The 23,110-nt window shown below is 35.3% G+C and overlaps 1 protein-coding gene across 1 annotated transcript in view; it reads right to left on the reverse strand.

The window, feature by feature from the left end:
* Positions 1–603: 603 nt before the first annotated feature.
* The window catches only part of LOC136803823 (unconventional myosin-XVIIIa-like), a 32,740-nt gene continuing 10,233 nt past the window's right edge, over positions 604–23,110 (reverse strand). The window contains exons 5-18 of the mRNA XM_067060553.1: positions 21,771–22,004; positions 21,113–21,289; positions 20,282–20,492; positions 19,693–19,835; positions 18,960–19,124; positions 18,145–18,289; positions 17,192–17,766; positions 16,879–16,959; positions 16,326–16,452; positions 15,373–15,535; positions 14,781–14,934; positions 14,265–14,466; positions 3,047–3,147; positions 604–705 (exon numbers count right to left, since the gene is read on the reverse strand). Coding sequence (XP_066916654.1) covers positions 604–705; positions 3,047–3,147; positions 14,265–14,466; positions 14,781–14,934; positions 15,373–15,535; positions 16,326–16,452; positions 16,879–16,959; positions 17,192–17,766; positions 18,145–18,289; positions 18,960–19,124; positions 19,693–19,835; positions 20,282–20,492; positions 21,113–21,289; positions 21,771–22,004 — 2,580 coding nt within the window. The remainder of the gene's footprint in view (positions 706–3,046; positions 3,148–14,264; positions 14,467–14,780; positions 14,935–15,372; positions 15,536–16,325; positions 16,453–16,878; positions 16,960–17,191; positions 17,767–18,144; positions 18,290–18,959; positions 19,125–19,692; positions 19,836–20,281; positions 20,493–21,112; positions 21,290–21,770; positions 22,005–23,110) is intronic.

Genomic DNA, 23,110 nt, shown 5'->3' on the forward strand with positions numbered 1-23,110 from the left:
GGGGAATGAGGGGGATAAGAGGAGGGGGAAATGAGGGGGGAATAAGAGGATGGGGAAATGAGAGGGGAATAAGAGGAGTATAAAATAAGTGGGCAAAGGAATAAGGATCTGCTAATTTAGAGCAACTTTTTAAGTGTTAACTTCTTTTCCATGTTTCTTCCTTCCCTTGTTATCCTGTGCAACTAATAATCCAATAGGAAAAAAATACAAAATTCCTATTCGCTAAAGGCACGAGAAGTTTTTTTCGCGTTGGTGCAATGCAACATGCTATATCCCACAAACACAAGAAAAAAGTGCGTGTCCCATGGTTTCTTTCATTGGACAAACAAAAACAAAAAACTTGAGGGAAATACCCAAAAGACAGGCTGATTTAGTCCCTGGGGACAATAGAATCTGAATAGAATCAACCAGGAACAAAAGTGAGATTTCACTTTTATTGGTAGAACGAAAAATGGGATAGAGACACGAGAAAGCGTTTCAGGTTGGTAGGATGGAGCATGTTGCATTCCGTCTGGTTGCATTGCACCAACGTGAAAAAAACTTCTCGTGTTCCCAAACCTTAAGATTCTGAATTGAAACGTTTTGAAGATTTTCATAAGTACTCTAAATGAAGAGAAGGAAAGTGACAGAGTAAAATACCTGACTGAGGCCAAGTTTGTATTTTCGTTCGTCAATTTCCAGCTTTTTCACCATGTCAGAAACAACCTATAAAATGAAAATTGTTTAAGACTTATGACTCATCGTTGATATATCAGATCTTGCCTTATTTGATAAGGTCTAATACCAGGGATCACCAGCTACGAGCCTAAATATTTCATCCCAACTAGCATTTATACCAAACTAAGTATCTTTGAATTTTTTGTATAAAGTATAAAGTTGCCAAACATTGTTTACTGATGTAATGGGTACTTGGCAGAAATTCAAATTGACTAAAGGGAAATTCTTACACGACATCCAATAGTAATGTTTTGGTAATTTTGTTTGTATTTGTCAAGAGATTTAGTGTCAGTCCCGAACCACAAGTAGAGTTTTCATCAAAAGTGTTCGGATGCGTTTTGCATTAGTTTATTGAGAGGTATTGTGAAATAGAGTGCCGATCGAATCTATTCGATAAAAATAGCTGTATTTCATTCGCAAATTTCAATCGAAATGCGCCAAGGATTTGACATAGGCAGCTATAAGTTAGCCAGTGACATATCCTACAAGTCAGCTAAGGATACGCAATGTTAAAGTAAGCGAGTATATAGAATGCTACTTCAAACAAGTTCCACAACTGCAGCAATCGAAGTGAAATCGAAAGAAATCAAACTGTAAATAACTTTGTATATAGATCTGGACGGTTCATTCTCACCCCTGAAAGGAGATAGGATGAATCAGAAAGATCACCCTTTTATTTGCGACTTAAAAGAACATCATTTTAACGTATTTTCTACGATTTGCTTTTTCGAACAAAAGAAAAAAGAAATTCTACTGTGTCAGCATAAGAGAGGCGCCTTCTTTTATATAAAAAAATAATACTTTAAATGTTATGGAAAGCCTTATCAGAACAAAATAATCTCGAGTACGAACTCTGAGCAATACGAATCGATGAAAGTTATTTGCTTCGCGAATTAAAAATCTCTTAAGATTTTCGGTGAATAAATTTTAAAATAAGTTAGTCCGAATCGCAGACCTCTATAGATATACTTCCTATAAGAAACTTTTTTCATAGAAGCCTAAAATAGTGTAGACTAATTTTGGCATTGGTTTTAAATGGATTTAAAATGGAAATGAGTAAAATACAACAAGGAAATCATGACCCAACGCAATTTGTAACAGCTTTTAATTGATTTTAATGTTACAATCCAATTCGTTCCTGGCCTAATACTCTAGGGGCTGAGTTAGGTCCCGTATGCACATCGGCGTATAGTCATTTTTTCTTTTGATCATGAAAGTATAGTCCTTGAAGAGTCAGAAAACGTGTGTGGCGTTACTTGGATCAGGCTCAAATTTCCATAATGGCGGATTTTAGATTTCAACCCTTTTTAGCCCTCTTGCTTGAAAAGAAATTTTTTTTGACTTTAAACATAGACATATTATATACCAATCGATCACAAATTTTATGCTGATCAAGAAAAAGGTCAGAATCATGGTCTGAAAATTTTGTTATCTGGAGATATGAAGCACTTTCATTTCGATTTTTTGAAATGACTACTTTTGGTTCCAGATTTGCGTGGCTTTAACATTTGATTGGCTTACTTAATTTACTTGAAATTTTCGGAGGGTCTTGCCTACCGTTCAAATAATAAAATTCAGGAAAAGTTTTTTTTCTACATGAATTTTGAAATCCATAATGGCGGATTCAAAATTTTCTTTCGTCACATGGGCTCTTAGGCTCTGCTAGGCTAAGAAAAATATTTTTTGAGCTTAAAACCCTGCATATTATATACCAATCGATCAGAAATTTTATACTGATTAAGAAAAAGGTCAGAACTATGGTCGCCACACACGTTTTCTGACTCTTCAAGGACTATACTTTCATGATCAAAAGAAAAAATGACTATACGCCGATGCGCATACGGGACCTAACTCAGCCCCTAGAGTATAAGTATATTTTCATTTGTTTTTTAGGTGTTTCTTTTTGTAAAAAGTTGGTTTTTACATAATTAACAGTGTCACAAGATGAAACTATGATGACACGAGGTTCTATTTTTTACCAACTGAAAGCATATTCTTAACTTTTTCTTACCTTTTTCTCATCAGGGTCGATGTTGTTAGTTATAATACAATGACATTTCCCGTTTAAAAGTTTTTTCCACCACATTGAGTAGTGCTTTCAAAAGGTTCGATCAAAGATTTAGTCCAGTCCCAGCTGGTACACAACATTGTTCCGACGTTTATTCAACGTCCATTTAACGTTGATGAACGTTGAAAAACGTTGATGAACGTTGAAACAACGTTGAATGCCAGCTGGGGTTTAAATGAAGGTCAGATTCTCTCACAAAAATAAATAATATTTATAATGATAAAAATTTAAATCTAATTAAATTTAGATATAATTTCTAACCTTTTTCTCGTCAAGTACAGGCTCAGCTAGACGATCTTCTTTGGCTAACAGGATATCAAAACGCCTCCTGAAGTCTGGATAACCGATGTGTTCGGGGTAACCTAAAGAGTACAGAATAGACGTTTTTATATAAGAACAAATTATATAAGAACACAAGGCTTCGATGGCCAAAATGTCAAGAACAAGTTAAGAATGTTTTAAGGCTTTGCAGACTCTAAAATGGCCAATTTCTAAAGAAAACGGACAAAAATGCTCACAAAATGGTAAAAATAAGAACATGTTAAGAACATTTTTAGGCTTAAAACTCAAAAAGTTAAGAACATCCTAAAGCTTCAAAATTTTTGGATGTTCTTATAAAAAAAAGTGTAGAGATGTTAAAACGGTTAGCCATTATGTAAATACTTTTTTAAGAATACGAAATTCATTGCTTAAACCCAAGAGCGACTCAATCCAAACCTCAGACTTCAGAAAATGTCGAAGCTATCAATCGGGTGGGACACGGTCGAGCCGTACTGAAGATATCCACTCAATTGAAATAATGCAAAATTCATATAAAGGGAGTGACGAGATTGAAATGGTTTATCAGCTTGAGAAGCAACCCAGCTGGTACACAACGCGTCTTCAACGTCCGTTTATAACATTATATGGATGTTTAAGCAACGTTAGATAGACCTTTAAGTTTTGTAGAAACAAGGAAACCAGAATAGAGATTCCCTGTGACTTCTGCTCTTTAATGAAGGAATACCTTATAATTGTACCTTGGCCCGGCTCAACCCATACCATGTGAGGGGAATAGGGTACCATCACTCTGATACAAGAGTATGGGGAGTTATGCCGGACCTTGAATGTTGTGTGGTGATGGTACTCATATGTTCGGTACCTGCGAGAACGCAAGGTTCTCCCGTACTGTGTGAGTATCATCATCGATACAGCACGGCTCTGCTGTGTCGCGAGCACACGAGTACAATGTCTGGTAAGCGCTGTGATTTCCCTATCTAGGGGTAGGAAACTATCCCGGGATAGGGTCCGGTCCGATGATATCGGAGGGTCCGCTTCTCTTCTCTTCTCTTCTCTCTCTATCTTATAATCTAAACTCTTAATGCACGTTTTTTTCTTTCATAAGAACAAACTATATAAGAACATAAGGCTTCAATAGACAAAATTTTAAGAACAAGTTTAAGAACTTTTTTAGGTTTTATTGAATCTAAAACTCCCAATTGCTTAGAAAATTGTACAAAATGGCGAAAATAAGGATACTCTGAGAACATTTTTAGGCTACTTAAGAATATCCAAAGGCTTCAAAAATGGATGTTCTTAATAAAAACGTGTTATGTCTGGAATGTGTTAACCTTAGGTTTCACAATCCAATCGATTATTGTATCGATTATGGTATTTCGACCATAATGTAAAAATTATTAAAGAGGTGTAAACTGGTGTAAATTAAAAAAAACTTAATTCTCAACTTGGTTGCGATACATTTAGCAAAAATAAACGCTGCCATATTTTAGGGTACTATATTTCTCTGGTTTCACTTAGAACTTCGCTTCAACGTCTCGGTCACATACTTTAATTTGTTTGTATTAAAGTCCATCAAAATATAATATTCATGATATGCACCACTGGAGAGTTTTCTGAAGACTTTTAAAACTTTCCATCCAATACGTCACTTAAACAATAGAAAAAGTGACGTATTGGGTGGTAAAAAAAAACAGAAAAGTTGCATAATTTCGTGAAATCATTGCAGTGGTGCATTTCATGAATAGTGGGAAATACTCGAGGAAATAACCCTTCTGTCTGTCTGTCTAATCTCCTTTAGTATGTGAAAATGATGTATCGAAAGTATCGATGTTGTTGATGGATTTATCGGTATGTTCAAGAAAATTCTCACTTCAGAAATCATTAAGCAGGAAATAGACTGCAAAATATTTCAGCAAATTACCGGACACCAAGACCGAATTTACTACTATTGCAATAATTTTGTTCTGGGGAAGTAATGGCAAGTACTGTATTTACCTAATTTTCCTGGCCGTCGCCGAGCCTGAGAACCCATATTCGAATCTAATTTCCTTAGTCTTAGTCTAACCACCATCAAGATTTCTTATTTCATTCACAAAGCTTTACTACGAAGAGGTTACAGGTAGTAGATATGTTAGGAAACATTTTCGTTTGAATAATTTTTTTCCAGACTTGTGTGAAACGAAAGAAATTTGATTTTTTCACAAGTCTAGTATATGAAGACACAGTTTCCACATACATGTTAGAAAACTGTTGTTTCAAAATAAGAAAGATGGAGAAATAGGAAAAAAATTTTAATTCGACCTTTTAACCAAAATAGTAGTTTCTACCCAAAAAAGCTAGAATCAAATTTGGGCTTATTTTTTGGAATCAAAAGCTTAGACATCGTTCAGAAACCCTTGAATTTCGAATAAAACGCTTAAATAAAACATTTTTGTACCCCAAAAGTTTTCTATATACTGTAATGGTATTGAGGGTGGTCTACCAACTAGACTAATTTGTCCCTTCTATCTTTCTGTAATCAATTAATTAATAAGCGGTTAGTCGCCTAAGTGAACTTCAAATTTAAATACCGTTGCAAAGTTGATTTTTGCAGAAATATACAAGGAATTTTTTTCCAACCTACATTTGTTAGATCTTTGCGAAGCTACATTAATCCTTACATCGCTCTACCGAAATTTCCGTTGCCGTGCTTAGAAGACGGAGACAAGGATGCAAACGAAGAACGTTATACGATATTGTTCCGTGTCGCATACGTTATAATTATTTTAACTCAAATTTGTACGAGCCTCAATCCCATAGTTAGTTTCGAAATGATTGGAAAACCGTGAAAGTACCTTACCTTTCTGATATCGTAAGTTTTTAGCGTGCAAGAACAATTAACGCAAAGGAGGATGGGATTGCAGGTCGTACAAACAAATAGATTAGTGCAAATACCGCGGTACGCTCTGAAGAATAATGATTTACTTAGAGATTTTCTCACCTTGATGTCCCGATTCTTCAACCGATACCAATGAATCGGAATATTCTTCATCCGATAAAAGAGAATCGGGAAAAGCATCATCCAAATTATAAAAAGAGCTTTCAACATCATTATTATTCAAATCAATGAATATTTCATCTTCAATAATTTGTTCTTTCGGTCTCGGCAATTTGTCCGGAGATGAAGTTTGTGAAGAATTTTCCACTTTCGTTTTTTCAACACAGCAAACATGAAAACCAGAGGAGCGCCTTTTCAACCAGAATTTAAAGGTATTCCGATAAGTTTGATTTTGATCTTTTTGTACGGCATCGGATTCAAAATTATCCATTCTATCATTGTTGATTTTATTATCGTCATAACGAACATCATTAGTTGATAGTCCGCCATTTTGACTTATCAACATATTTTTGTCATTTGATTGGTTAGGATCAAATATTGCCATGGATACACATTTATTTGAAATCTTCTTTGACTCAAATTCGATTCCTTGATTGTCAAGGCCATTGAATGCAACTTCTAATTTCATTTTCGGGTTCTGATCTCACTTATTTGCTCATATTATATCATATATCAATCTACACAAGATTAAAAAGTATGAATAAACACACTCGCGCGACAAGTATTTAAATCTCAGCTAAAATTTGATTCCCCTCTCTTTAATACTATTTTGTAACCTAACCCAGAGCTCCTAAACATGGTATGTAGTATACTGTTTTTTGGGTGAGAAAGAAAAACTTTACTATTGGTGTCAAAAGAATTTAGATAAAGACAATACCAGAAAAGATAAATTGATACCACAGTGAAACAGAGAAATTCCATTAAAAAATTAGAAAGATCTACATGGAGAATTTCAGTATAAAACACCTTCCAACTTATAAAAATGAAGAATGAAGAATAAAAACACGCGAAAACAATCTTTGGAAAAATATAACGTGAAAAGAATATTGTAAGAGTAACATCTATGTTTTTGAGAAAATGATTTTGCAGTAGCTAGAGTAGTATGTTTTTTAGAGAAAATGAAAAAAAATAACAGAGTAAAACTGTTATAAATCTCGAACCATAAAAATAGAAAGACGATTATCGATGAATAATTTACATCAACGTGAAGATTTCTTCGTGGGTTCATATCTAACCCAGGTCTAAATTTGATTATCGAGAAATGATAAATTTTAAAGGCCTAGTTACACCGTGGTAATTTATCAAGATACCATTTACACTAAGCAAGAACTTGCTAATGAAATAACAATTTTTCCAAGAATGGTACACGTTTTTTATAAGAACAAACTATTATATAAGAACATGAGGCTTTGATGGCCAAAATGTTAAGAACAAGTTAAGAACATTTAAAGGTTTGGTAGACTCTAAAACACCCAATCTTTTAGGAAAATTGGCAAAAACACTCACAAAATGGTGAATATAAGAACATTTTGAGAATATTTTTAGGCTTGAAACTCAAAAAGGTAAGATTTCAATCTTTAAAGTTTTGGGATGTTCTTATAAAATAAAACATGTATATTTTGAAATGCTCAATAAAGGCCATCCTAGAATTGCAATAAATCATAAACGGGGGACCATTTCTGTCTTGCTTTTATTAGAGATGTATAGAACCTTCAAACTTTCTGAACATCATTGCTGGGAAAGGTTAAAGATTCTGTTCTAGCTTTCAGCTATAATCTCATTCATTGCTCCTAAGTAACTTTGCTTCTTTGAATCCGTGAAATTGCCAAAAAATTGTAAGCAAGTGCATTAGCGTTACAGTTTCATTTTCCACAATTCTTCTAACACTGCCAGTCAAAACCATGATCAAGCAAGCCTTTGGTAACTCAACAGAAAACTTTGACACTCTTTTTCGTCATCTCGTTAAAAGGAAATCTAAGCCAAATTAAAAATAATTTGAACGGTTAAAATGTTCGAAATTACTACACAATGTAGGTTGTATCTTAGAAAGTATCAATTATGATTTTCCCAAGATAAAATTAACGATTCTAATTAAAGTTTTGACGTGATTCAGCTAATATTGGAATCTTCATTTTTCTTTCTCGATCTTTATCGCTAAACGTATTTTTTAATAAGAACATACTTTATTTATGATGAAATTGGCCGAATATGAAATATTAAGAATACAACCATCATGGAAATTGGCAATTGAACGCTTAGAATGCCATTTTTGCATGCATTTTACCGTTAAATTGCCAATTACTATCAATCAATGCTAAAAGGTTCAATAACAAAATGCCAAATTTTTGTTTGCAGTATGAGTATTACATGCTAGATTTTCGCTGGTATTGGATCCAAACCTAAGAATACCGTAAGAATATTTCAGGATGATTTTCCTCAAAAAGTTAAGAACATTTATGATGAATTGAAAAACACAATTTTTATAAAAAAAGGCTATGTAACATTTAAAAGAATAGTATTACCTAAAACACAACGAGGCAACCTATCCGACACCCATGTGTCTCAGACCCGCTGGGACCCCAGCCCCACTGGAAAATCTGGCAAAATATTTGCCCCCGGTGAAAAATAACCTCGAATTTCAGCCCCAATAGGATATTGACTCTGATTTCATCCCAACTCGAAATTCAATGTTCAAAAATTGCGCTCCAAAACCCACTGGATTTTTTTACCTTTGAACAATAGAATTTCTATCCCAATTGGGATCTCAATAGGACTTTTTACCCCCTCCCCCACTGAGGAAAAAAGTTCCAACGGGGCTGTGAGACAGGCGTGTCATCCGAGATTCCTGACCCTACTCTAGCAAAGGTTCCTATTACTTACCATCACTTATTCGTTTATTTATTGGCGATTTGTACGTCACTTTTTACCGTACATTCACACAAAAGCTCCATACTATAAGCCAGACACATCTGGCACCTATCCACTTCTGACGGTGCCCGCAGATTGAAAAGTCGTCAAATCTAATCAAACTGAAATGAAGTAAATCGAGATAATTACATGGAATCAGGTACATTTACACTCTAACTAAAAGACATAAAGTATAACCTGGTATAACTGCATGTACAGAGAACCTTTAATTCCTTTAGCTGTTATCAATGTAAGAAATTTGACCTTTGAAATGTTAAACTGCACAAACCGTTTGAAACGTGATCACAAACCGAGTGAATGAGAATGAAAGACAGAATCCAGTATATGTAGACATTTGGAAATTATGTCATCAACATCAAAATTTGAAATTTTATTCAAATTGGAAATTTGAAAACAGCTTGGATACTATCAAGGTCAAATCATCAAGCACCTAAAGTTATATACCATTTAAAACGCCGAAGGGGTTATACAATTTTTTTTATAAGAACAAACTACATAAGAACAAAAGGCTTCGATGGCCTGATGGCCTAAAATGTTAAGAACAAGTTAAGAACATTTTAAGGCTTGGAGGACTCTAGAACACCGATTTCTTGTGAAATTGCACAAAATGGTAAAATTAAGAAAATCTTAAGAACATTTTAAGGCTTAAATCTCAAAAGTTAAGAACATTCAAAGTCTTCAAAAAATTTGGATGTTCTTATAAAAAAAAACGTTTAAAGCGAATCATAAAGCGAATCTTCTGAAAGTAAATCTAGTAGACTATGTAGAATCTACCTCTGGCTTAACTTTCTTTTTTGATAATTTTTGGTGACGCTGAGTGTAGTAAACTACCGTACTATCCATTATGTAAAAAAAAGCCTTGGAGAGTGAACACCGGGCTAATCTTAAATCAAATCTTCTATGGCATTTGCCCAGGTTGACTTAACTTTTAGCCTAGTTTTAGCGAAAATGTCGCACCCGAAATTTTCATAAATTTCTGTAACATACAGCAGATGGAAAAATATTATTTTTCTGAAATCCTCCATAAACCTTTCAGACACAACATTTTCATTTTGAAGAAAATCTTCCCAGCAACAACTATTTTCATGTGTTTGGATAGCAAACCAAAAATGCTGTACAAATATATATTTTGAAGCTTTAAAAAAAAAAAATCTTGAGAGCAAAAAGACAAACAAAGTGTTTATATCATTGTCAACTCAACTGGGTATATCTTCTGAAACTCGATCAATAAAAGACAACACTTCATTTTTTGCCTTTAAGCCCTAAAACCCCAAGTAAGTAAACCAATAGCTCAAAACCACAGCATTTTCAAACAAATTTTAGCGCCATTTGAAGCATTGTGGCCTTTGAAAGATTGATATTAATAATTTAAAATACATAAAAACACAAGCCTATTTGTTATAATCAAAAAATATTACTATCAAAATCTTTGCCCAACCACAGCAGCCTATCATTGTCTGTTTTTAAATTAACAGCACTTGACGCAAAACTAACGTATGCATCCCGCAAATTGTAAATAGAAAAGGCTTGATTCGCATCTTCCGAAATGCAGTTTTGTATTAAGCAACTAAAAAGCCACTATATACAAACCACATAAATAAATAATACGTAAATTCTAAGCTGGAATATTCATTCTCTTTTCTGACAATAACATAAGCAGTAAGCAGGGTGTATTTACACCTTCGTGAAAAGCCAAAGTTCTTGACCTCTCTATGAAAACTTTAATAACAATTCTTGTGAAATCTTGAAATAAAAAAATGAATGTGTGATCACCATAGATTTCTACTTAGTAACTACATCCATGCTACATCCAATAATACCAGAAGAATTATGAAAATCAAAACAAAGATAAATCAATAGATAGATAGAGAAAAATTGGCATTATACAATTTTATAATATCTTTTCCTTTTTCCCTATGTAAATACAGACTAACATCCGTTGATTGATTTAATGCAAAGTGTAAACCGAGCCATACCATAACTCGACGTCCTGTGTTATAACTAGGTACCATTAAAATCGCTTTGAGAATTTGAAGTTTCTTATTAATTCCCTATCACAAACCATATATTTCTAATATCAGATAAACAAATTCACATCCACATTTTAAATGACATGACCACTAAATGAAGCAGTAGGGTTGCAGAAGCCTCATAAATCTTTTTCTTATTTATTTATCCTCTTGAGAAAAACCAATTATCAATATATCCCAAGGGTAGTTATCACGTTCTTTCGTATCTTTGTTCCCACACGTTTTTTATAAGAACAAACTATATAAGAATATAAGGCTTTTAAACATTTTAACGCTTTGCGGGCTCTAAAATACCCGATTTCTTAGGAAAATAGCCAAAAATGCTCACAAAATGGCAAAAATAAGAACAATGTTAAGAACAATTTTAGGGCTTAAAACTCAAAAAGTTACGAACATCCGAAGGCTTCAAAAAGTTTGGATGTTCTTATAAAAAACGGCTTTGAAATTATACTTTTTTTCCGTACAGTGTAAAATACGCTACTCGAAAAACGAAGGAGAGTTATACCATTCTTATCAAATTTGTGCAGTAGCAATGAAAACGCTATAAATTGAAACAGGGGTGACTCTCGAACGGGAAATTTATACACGAAACGCATCCCTAATCAATTCGGGGATGCGCGCGGCCTACTGCCAATCATGTTTATAAAGTTTAGTTTATAAAGGGTAAAGTTATGAAGGGTAAAAATACCATGGTAATTGCTCTTCTATCTGAGGACAACTAAAAAAAACTAAAGATATTTATTAGAATACAGAAGTGTAAATGATACTTTAAATTTCGAGGAGCTCTATTTCCCAAAAATAGTCAACACAAATAAACTTTAGTTGACATTTTATGACGTAAGAGAAAAGGTATAGTGATAAAATAAACATGCCATCGACCGCAATAATACTGTTATATTTGGTAATGCAGGAAATGGGCGAGGACACTCAGTATATGCCCACCGCATAAAAATTGACTCAAAAGGAAGCTCCAAACTAAAGAAAATGATGAATAAGACCATGCTCAGACGTTACGGTTCCGTTCCGTTCCGTTCCGAAACGAGTGTGAACGTCAAAATTCGAAACGTCAAAAAATAAGACGTTACAAAGCAAAACAGTTTTGAAACTGTTTTGCTCCACTTTTTGCATCGGAACGGAACTGCTCCGTTTTCTTGCTCCGAAACGCGCCGAAACCAATATGAACACACTCGATCCGTAACGAAAATAATTCCGGAGCAAAACGGAACAGTAACGTGTGAACATGGTCTAAGGGTCCCAGATCTGTCTGGGTTCCTCTATGGTGTGTTCCTATGGATTTTTTTCATCTCCATTCAGCTATATAACATCCAACAACCAAGAAGATAGTGTGTTCTAAAGGCTTGGGGATACGAAACTTTTTTTCGCGTTGGTGCAATGCAACATGATCCACCCCACCAACCTGAAACGTTTATTCGTGTATCCACCCCATTTTTCTTTCTACCAAAAAACTCTCACTTTTTGTCCCACGAAACAAAAACAGAAACTACGGGACACACTTTTTTTCTTGTGTTAGCATGTTGCATTGTACCAACGCGAAAAAAACTTCTCGTGTTCCCAAGCCTTAAAGATCAGCGTCCAGCGAGTTTATACATCTATTAACTGAGAAAGACCCAAGAAGTCGAGAGAAAGTGCTGATTCCCCAGTCTGGATGTAAAGTAGGTAAATAAACCGCCCCTGCCAAAGTAAAAGCGCCATTCATATGCACTGTATTTCAAATGAAGAAAAATTCTCTTGCTTTTTCTGAAAAGCTTCATTAAAACTCCCTCATACTAAAAACAACTTCACGAAAAAAAATCCATCTTCTTCATTTTCATAATTGAAGAAACAAAATATGTCATCTTCATGAAAATGAGTTTAAAGTAATTAAAAGACATAAGTTATCTGTCAGACACAATGAAAAAGAACCAGGGAAGTTACATCATAAAGAGCTGATCCATGATAGAATTTCGATTGTTCTGTATTCTTGATATGCATATGAGATAAAGCCAGGTATTTTTCCGAACGGAGCTAACGAAAAGCCAAAATATGCGACCACTTTTTGGCAGTATTTAGTAACAGATTAATGTCAAATTATGTTTGTTTTTTCCGGGCGTTTTAGGGCGTTAGAAAAAATGACGTTATCTTAACTTACGCATATCAAGAATAATTCAATGATTAATTGTACACATGGAAGACCGACAATTCGTTGTAGGTCTTACATAGAGGGAAGACCAACAGTGATATAAACTCTTAAAGTCTAGTAAGTGTCGAAAAGTACAATAAATAAAGAAGATCTAGGAATTTCTAGTAAACGTGATCAGTTCCATATATCCTTTTGATTTGCAGATAGTCGTTAATTAATTACGTAATTGGAGAGAAGAAATCATCGAAAGAACGTGTTAATTAACTCGTTAATCAATCACTCATTAGCGAATTCATTAAAATCGTCAACATTGGTTGAAACTCAATAGTTTCTAAAAAAGGTTATCTAAATTCTTTGAGCACCTACCTTCCTTTTTGGGGAATACACGTCTATCAAAATGCATAAAACCATGGCGGGCCTAGTAGTTTTACAAAATTATATTTACAGTATGGTTTTCTTAATCTCCAAATATAATGAAAATGATAGCTGGCATTTTGATTAACAGACATTTATAAACTTGACAATCTGCCTACCTACATGATCAATTAACCCTCCTCTTTTAACTGTCTTAATTACTATCAAATCTATTTTCAGTTCTTCCTTTTTCCTTCTCTATGATTTTTCTGTCAGTGATCAATCTAACGGATCAAGGCTTCAATTCTAGAACCGGATAATGAGAAACCTTAATTTCATTATAAAGATGTCTTCCTGGGATTCAGACTGAGGAAGATACTATCGAACGTGCTAGCCACACTAGCTGGATCTTTTGACTTTTGAGTCACTTGTAAAGCACGATTGTAAAATCAATATCAATGACAAAGCCAGGATTATTATAACTTCCCCAAGGCCCCGTAAATATATAAGAACTATTCATTAAATTATAATTAACCAACAGACAAACAGTCCCAAACAGACAAACACACTTTCAGACATTGTAGACTCAACATAGAGTTGAAGATTTTAAGGATCATGTCACTTGCAACGATGGCTACTCATCTTCCTTCGTGTAACCTCTTTCCCGTAAAATTTACTTTCGGGTACGTAATAGGGAGAATACTCAGAAAACTAGAATATTCAGGACTTTCAAAACCATTCATAAGAATTAACATAACGTTGTATACCAGCCGGGTTTCTTGCTTTATGTGATTCTTAAAATATTATTGAAACCCCTATATAAATTATGCACTATAGCTTTATTATTTTCTCAAAATGTGATTTTCTTACCTAACCTGTGTAGTCGCATGTTTTCTAACAAGTATGAGCTTTTGAACTGTTTGCGAACGTACGGGATATCAAAAGAGAAATTGTTCCCAGCTTCTTGGCTATCTGACACTTCGTTTGGATCGATGAGACCAGCTCTTGTGTCCGGTAGGAAACAATGAACGAAATGAACTGTTGTCCGATCAAGCTGCTCTAACAATCGCTCCTACGAACGGAAAAATCGAAATTGAAATTTTCAGTGGAAAAAATTTCATTTGATTGTTGAACGAACTTTTAGCTACCCATGATCTTTCCAGCTGCTCTAAATGTGCACAAAAAACGTAAACCAGCCTAATCATATACCTGAAGCTGTTAGAAAATTTTCAGAAAAAACTTACTACGTACTTTCAAAATGCAATGGTAGCTCATGTTGGCAAATTCAGATGTCAGCAAAAAAGTCTAACCTTCATATTTTTACCTTGGCAAATAGGTTGAACTTTAAAGGAAAGTTAAAGGATGACAGGAAATACAAAAACATACCGTTTGAGCTTTGACAGTCATAACTGCTGCATTTTTCTTGACCGAAATAAGAATGCTTTGCGATCGCTTCCGCCCAACAAAACGAGCTTGTGTGTTTGACTCATTCTGAAATGCACCACTTTGATGACCTGCGTACAGATCACTAATGTGCGTCCTGGCAGAGAAAAAGTTTCAGGTAATATGAATAACTCTGGAAAGCTGAGTTAAAATCTGGAAATAACTCGAAAATTTAGAGGAAGAAAAAAAAACCGAGTTAAAATTCTTGAAATAACTCGAAAATTTAACGGAAGGAAAAAAAACCGAGTTAAAATTCATGAAATAACTCGAAAATTTAATGAAAGGAGAAAAAACCGAGTTATAAATTTGAGTGTGACGTCATAATTTTCTGAAAATGACGTCATAACTCGGGTTTTCCGTAACTCGGAAAAATAACTCGGGTTTTCCGGGCCTCCTTGACTTATATTAAATAAAAAACCCATTGCAATTTAAGCTTATCTCGATTCTTTCGAATGCTAAAAAATTCATTTTGTTACAACTGATAGAATGGGTAAACGAGAAAACGATGTAAAGCTAAGACATCTCTTCAACTTACTTTGAGGACTCGGTCAAGAGGCTGTACGCCATTTTGATAGCCGGGTGTTCTCTAACTTTCCTCAACCAACCACTGACATTGTAGGCTACTTTAACAGTGTTTTGTAGATGTGATACAGTAAATACTTCAGGAAGTTCCGGTACAACAGAAACCAGCGATGATCCTGAAAAGAAAACGTTAAATTACGAAAATTCTCGTTGAATTAGGGGAGTTTTTTTAGCTTGGCCAATGAAAGTAAGATCAGATGGGGTGAATACACAACATTTGATTAATTAATCACTATCTATACAAGTAATTATCGGACAACATCTTATAGAAATATCGGACAATGTCAACTGATTGTAGAGAGACGGAGGGAGTATCTTGTATCTATGTTTCAGAACATGATTATTTTTACATTTGATAGGCATGCTTGGAATTCCTTATGAAAAAACCTCACATAAAACCTCAAAGGCGGAACAGAGCGCTTTGCTTTTGGTAAAACATCTAATTACAAACTGATTTGTATCTTATCAGTTTTAAACTTCATAATTGAATTATATGTAAGAAGGGAAGATTTAATATCTTAGGATTCATTCATTTAGCAGACGATAACAAAGTTGCTAACATTCTTATTTTTTTACTATAACAGATAGATATAGATATGAGCCCTCCGAATGCATTCGGGATGGGTCCTACCCAAGAAGGAGTAGGAATCACGGCGCTGACGAACGAACGATTAAATTTCTCATTCCCCGGGGAAAAACTTCTTCATTGCCACTTTGCAACGGAAATGCGGATCATGCAAGTAGGTAGTAATCAACTTTATTTAGTGACAAGCGGTCAGTAAAAAACCCTGGGTTGTTCAGGCCTTTGTGCGTAACTAAAACTACAGGAAGACTCCAGAAATGCACCATGTACGTTTAGCGTGGTCTTCGTAAAACGAAGCGCATAGTATCTTCATAAATGTTCACCTTTGTTAGTAATATGTTGTGTTTTGATCTTTTCCACCAAGATGAGTTCATTTGAATTCGGTCGGAGTGCTTCTTCTTCGATTATCCAAAAGATGCCTTTAGCATCCGCTGACTCGTTACGACGGTCCTGATAAATTAATCAAAACTTTGAATAAAGGAACAGTATACAATTAACAGTTTATCCGTGCAAATTTGATACGAAGTTTTTTCAGAAATCTTACTTTGTTGTCTCCTGGCCCAAGTTGGTGCTCGAGAAAACGCAAATTTCTTGATATTTTGAAACAAAAAACAGGGTAGAGATTGAGAGGCTGGTGCTGCAATGACTGATCGCAAGCTGTGGAGGGAGCGTTATTATTTTTTCCTGGACTATAATAATAATAGATAGAAGGACGATGATGATATCATTACCTATCATTACATTTTAGGATACTGTTATTAGGATCGATTCGACATTAAACTCGAGGTTGTTTTTGTTTTCTACGTCCAATTTGATAAGAAATGCTTAAATCAATTTCTGACTTATTAATAAAACGTCCTTTAGAAAGAATCTTACCACAGTCAGTTTATCGAGAACTTGAACGGTAAAGCTTGGTGCACACGACGCATCCACTTCATAACTCACACCAACTGTTTCCTAAAGCACAGGAAGAAATGAAACAATGACCAGAGGCTGGTAGTTAAGGATTCTTGGTCTATTATTCAGCAGTTTTGTTTAACCGACCGTAGCTCAAAAGGTTGATTGCGCAAGATTGTGAGTTCATTCCTTGACCGGGTCATACCGAAAATTCCAAATCAAAACAGCTCGTTTCTAATTCAATTAAATCTAATATGAAAAAGTGGAGGTCCGTGTTATTATAACTACTTACCCTGTTATATCTGTCCAGCGTTGCTGTGAACGAGCAATAATGCATAAACCATTGAATTTTCTCACGGCAATAATTCTTTGTCAAATCCTCATAACTTCCCGGTAATCCTAAAATCGTCTTATTCTGAAAACCCGGGCCGTCTAAAATATTCATAGTGGTCGTAGTACGGCTTACAGTCTGTAGCGACCTGTTCACAAGCCTTGTTATAGACGTGAAAGCCTCTATGTATAGTCCGATTAATAGTCCTTCTAGCGCATGTACACAAACATCATACACATTATCGACCAAAATTTGCGAACTAATCGACGGATCTGTATTTTTGTTTGTTTTGGGTGACGAATTCTCGTCAGTCTTTGATAGTTTCTCTTCAGATTTCAGTCTATTTATGCTTGATTGCGAGGACACAGAACTGGACCTTGAAAGGATGGAACCGGACCGTGAGCGTCGCATCGAGTTACGGTTCTGTAACGGCGTTGCAAAAACTATACGTGCGATTTCTTCGATTTTGCATCCCAAAATGGTGGAAGCTTTTTGTGCGAATTCGATGTTCTTGAAGTATGGTTTTGCATTCGGAGCTGTGGAAAAAATGTTACAAAAATTACTTGAGAAGTTCCTTTACGGGAAACTTGAATTGTATTTAGTGGTAGAAAACAATTGCTTGTCTGGAGGTTCTATTTTGCACGGATTTTTCGGGTTGATCCTTTTGATACAATCAAATGTAAATGGTTACCGAATGTTTACAACAGTACTCTCTGATGCGAGAGTAACATTTGCTTTAGTCCGAATCGTAGACCTCTACGAAACCGTTAGTGGACGCCGGCAGTCTACACTTGAATAGAACTTTGCACAAGATTAGTATAAAACAGAACGTTCCTTCGATTTAGATTTTTTTTCTCGAGGGACGCAGAAAAACAGGCCCAAGCAACAATATCTTTTCCGATACAATAACTTACACACTGTGACACCGGCTTGGTTCAAAAGCAAAATGGCAGCCAGCAATGAGATGATGCCTTTGATTTCATGTTGCGAGATGTTCAACGTTTCCAAATCGTGTTGCAGCTGTATCCATTTCTCTTGGTGTCTCTCGAATGTTGAAAACTAAAGTGAATTGTGAAATACTCATTGTCAAAGTTCCATATTATAAATTGAATTTATATACTCTCGGGTATCTAATAGCCGCCCCCCCCCTGCTAATTATTTTTTTCGAAAATTTTCCACCCAGGACATTTTTATTCCACCCCCCCCCCCCCCGCGCTTAACCTTATTAAGCTTTGAGATTTTTTACACCCCCCCCCCAAGCTTGTTCAAACCCCCGGCTACTAGGTACCCGAGAGTAGCTAATTCGTCCATAATGTTTAATTGGTCCAGCATCGGGTCTTTCATTAACATGTCGCTGTCCGTGGTGCTGTATAACCGTTGTTTTTTTGACGAAGCAGCACTTTGTCAATTCAAGTTCATTTTTGAAGAAACGGCGCCTTATATCAATCATTGCGGTACGAAGTGTACGCATTACGAAAAAAAGCTGAACAGGGAATTTCATTTGTTTGAATTACAGAGAAATTGTTTTAAAAGGGTTTCTACTTGACGGGAACTGGAAACAAGTTCGAATTACAAAGGTTCGAATAATTAAAATTCGAATCACGAAAGTTTACTGTATCAGTCAAGTCATTCGAAAAATAAACCCTTTCTCTCGATTTTCCCTTGAAACCTACCTCTAAGAGGGCAAAAGATTAAAATGATCAAATTAATAACTGAATTTTCAAAATACCTGTTGATCAAAATCAAAGAAAATGCTCTCCTCTTTCTTCAGTAAATCCAATCCCAATTCTTGAAGGAGTGGCATGTCACCGGAATCCAATAATTCGTAAAAGATACGGAAGGTAGATTCGCCGGGAAGGACCCTCGTTAACCGGTTCTTGTCGAACATGTAATTCTGTAAAACGTAAAAATTGTCAAAAGATTAAGATGAGCTGAAAGATTGGTTTTAATAAATAGACTTTATGCAAGATTTCCAAACCTCGTTGAAATGTAGCCTCCTTCCCTACTTTCTTTTCTAAAAACAACATTCCTACCAAGTTACCGAGAAGAATGGGAAAGGGAAAAGAGGGGGAAGACAGAATCTTATTAAAACCATCAACATTACTTTTTTAATAATAGACTTTATCAGAGTTTTTGATTTTTCTAAAAAAGTGATGCATTGTGGGATTGTTTCGAGTGTAATACATTAGAAATCTCTTAAGAATTCCTTGAGGGAATTCTATTGTAATACACTCGAAACAATCCCACAATGCATCGTTTTTTTAGAGAAATCAAAAACTCCGATAAGGTCTATTCACTGCCTCCCTTAAGACGTATTCACGCGACTGAACAGAAGGACTACTTGTAACAACCAGTGTACCCGATTTTAGGTTTTCGTACGAAATCTTTGCTACCGTGTCGTTTTTTTACAAAAAAGATTTTGCTTAGGAAATACTTAGCAAAATATTTTAACATGTTATTACCTCGATACTAGCACCGATAACAAGACCGTAAACGTCGAAATTCAACGAATACAGATTATAAGCGAACGTAGCATTTCTTGAGAGTTTGGTACGAGCGCTGATGAACGATTCAACTATCGATTGTGCGGCTGATAACTTGGCGCCTGTGGAATAAAAGAAAAATTGGTCAGCATAAAACTTTAATATAAAAAACGAAAAAGAGAAGAGAAAAGTGATAAACGTTGGCTAGGTTACAAAGGTTTTCTCCAGTCAATGTAAATCGGGTAGCGACAAATCTATTTTTTGATTATCCAAGATAGAATTAAACGTTCTGATGTAAAAAAAATATCTTGCTTCGGTCACTTTCTATTTAAAAACAAAAAGAGTCTGCTATATCACGCGCCTCTAAATAGTTTTCGAGTATGAACATAAATATTTACTTGTATTTTAGGGCGTATCTGTGACTTGTCAAAGTATCTTGTTAATTAAATGCTACAAGTGCGCGTATAAAAATGAGGGTGCAGAGGCGCGCGATTAATGAACGACCGCAGCTTTTATGTTCCGGAAAATTTTCATAATATTTGAAAGAGAAACTCGATTTAATACCTACCTATAGACGTGTTATGTTCTGAAACTGTGACCGAAGTCAAATAACCCAACAGTTGTTTTGCATTGAACGATTTTCCTGACCCAGCATTCCCTTGTAGTATGATAGATTGATTGACGTGTGAAGCGAGCATTGATCGATAACTGGTTTGCGCCATGGCGAAAATGTGCGGTGGCATATCTTCTTGCTTACAGCCACGGAACATATCCATCACCTGAGGTACAGAAAAGAAAAGTAAAATTTATTTAGGACTGTTTCACAAACAAAAGATGATATGATCATGGACGCAGCTGAAGAGTATTGCTCATTGATAGCGTGGAACTGGATGAGTGACATCATACCCCAGCTAGTACACAACATTGTTTCAACGTTCGACTAAGGTTATATGAACGTTAGGAGCGTCAAATAGACGTCGTTAGAAAATCATGTGTAAGCTTGGACACCCCAAAGTTCCAAACTCTCTTAAGCTGTCTTGCATACGAGCCCTATACGAGTCATAGTAACCAGTTCCCCAAGCATGATATGGGTCAGTAAAAGTATACTTTAGGCGTACAAACTTTAAAAATTTGATATCTATTACGATTTTGAGGTTTTGTAGATTTCGATTTTTTTTTCGCGAGCATAAACTTTCGCGAATTTCCCTGTTAAGAATTTTCATAAGACATTTATTTACTTTCGCGAAAAAAAGTCAAAATTCGCGAAAATCACAGTGGGAATCTAACTCCAACTCATTTTCACTTCAGGTCCGATGGAGTTTATATTTTAATACTACTTCTTGGTAAACATTCACAAGCAAGAAAGACTCGTATCGTAGCCGAAAATAAGTATACTGACCTGTTTCGTGTAGGCACTGAGAGGATGTTTAGGCTTGATGACAATGAGGTTATTCCCAGCATAAGTGTGAACCAAATTCCCTCCATAACGTTGTCGTAATGTATGCAAGCAACCAGATTCGTTGAGGTAGGTAAGACTGGTCAAATTTTCTGCATTGTCGAATTTTGGGTGGTTCACCTACGCGCAAAAAAATAGCAATTCAAAGTCAAATAAAGCTACATCCTAGCCTGAAATACCGTATATTTCGAATAAACACCTGGGACAAAGTCAATTCGAATATCAAAAGAATACAATTATTATCATTCAATTATCAATTATTATGAGTTTTCCTGTATATTATTTTCTTTACAGCTACTTGTTTCAAATAAGCACCCCTGCTAAAGCTGTAAGGTTGATCAAAAAGTTTTTCTGTTGTGTTTATTATAAAGTGTATTTATGTAAATGACATCTTTGGGATTTGTATTCTACGATTCTTGCATCCAGATTTCACCATTAATAAGGGCTATTATCACTTTACATATGTACAGATATGTAAACAATTTTAAAGTCCCTAAATATTATAAAAGGCGAGGCCTAAATATTATCAAAGTACAAGTAGTGTAGAATTGTCATGTCTTTTCTAGTCTTAATAAATCAGGCGTAGTAGTAACAAATTTACCTTTTCAAGCGAGCTTTCGTCAATTTTCTGGATTACTTCACCACCATGGTCTAGTTTGATATCCACGCCTCCTTCATCATTCTCATCATCTTTATCACCATCGTGATTCTCATTGGATGTTTTGCTCAGTGCACCAGACGAAAACCCACTCTTATGGACCAACCACACTTTGTCTGCACCCGTCCATTGTTTCTCTGATTCGTCACCAGTCTCTTTAGGTAACGCTAATACTTTCTATAAAATATTATAAACACAAATATTATAAACACAAAAATTCTAATTCCTCTAATTGCTAAAAATTCTCGATGAAAGCTCAGAGCTGTTTATGTTCATAAATATGAGCTCTTCGAAAGCATTCGGGATCAGGGGTTTTATTTAGGCATAGCTAACAGCGATTTCGCCGCTCCAACTCACAAAAAAAATACAATTCGTCGGTCTAAAAATTCGGTTCACCGCTTTTAGTAGATAATCACACTGGGTATGCTAAGCATCCACCGGCCTAGATTCTTGAATTCGCTTGAGTTGATTTTTCATTCGCCAGCCTATCAAAAAACTCCTGCGGGATGGGTCCTACTCGCAAAGGTGTAGGGATCACAGCGCTGACAGACATTGCGACTTGTCAGACGCGAGCTGCCAAGCCATGGCGTATACCATGACCCTCGAACGACACTGAGGTAGTGATGCTCATGCGAGGCCGAACTTTACGAGTGCCACGGAAGGTCACAATGCCAGTCTTTTCTACCTATACTCTTGTATCAGAAAAATGTTATAGAAAAAAATATATTAGCATAACACTTAGAGAAAATCTTTCAACAGCATTGTAAGAATAATTCAAGAATATTTTTTCTAAAAAAGAGCAAAAATCGTCATTTCCATTTCTTATATTTCGGTAATTCGAATTAGAGTAGAAGACATAATTAGGTCGTTCCATATTTACTGGGGAAAAACCTTTTCAAGCTCAAAAGAATTCTTAAAATTGTGCCGGAGAGTGGTAAAAGTCGGAGAAACCCTGGAAAAAATTATTCTGCTCTTGGAAGAGATAATACTTCTTTATACCCATAACTGAGGGTGGACTAAATGCTTCCTTAAACCCCTAATGTTCGTAATTTTAGGTAAATAACCTTTTTAATTGAGAAGCAAAAACATCTAATTATGTGAAAACGAAAAAAAAAAAAAACAGTTTTGCTTTATTTGCTTTGACGCTTGGGATGAGTGACGCTTCAGTGTTTTTACTCTCAAACACGATGAGATGCTAGTCTATGTTTAAAGAAATAAATTTCAAATCTTTTGAGAAGGATGTAGAGAAGGATCATGTAATTTCCGTTGGAATTAGACGGAAG

This window comes from Clytia hemisphaerica, unplaced genomic scaffold, assembly GCF_902728285.1.
Source record: "Clytia hemisphaerica strain Z4C2 unplaced genomic scaffold, Clytia hemisphaerica genome assembly, whole genome shotgun sequence".
NCBI classification, from domain to species: Eukaryota; Metazoa; Cnidaria; class Hydrozoa; order Leptothecata; family Clytiidae; genus Clytia; species Clytia hemisphaerica.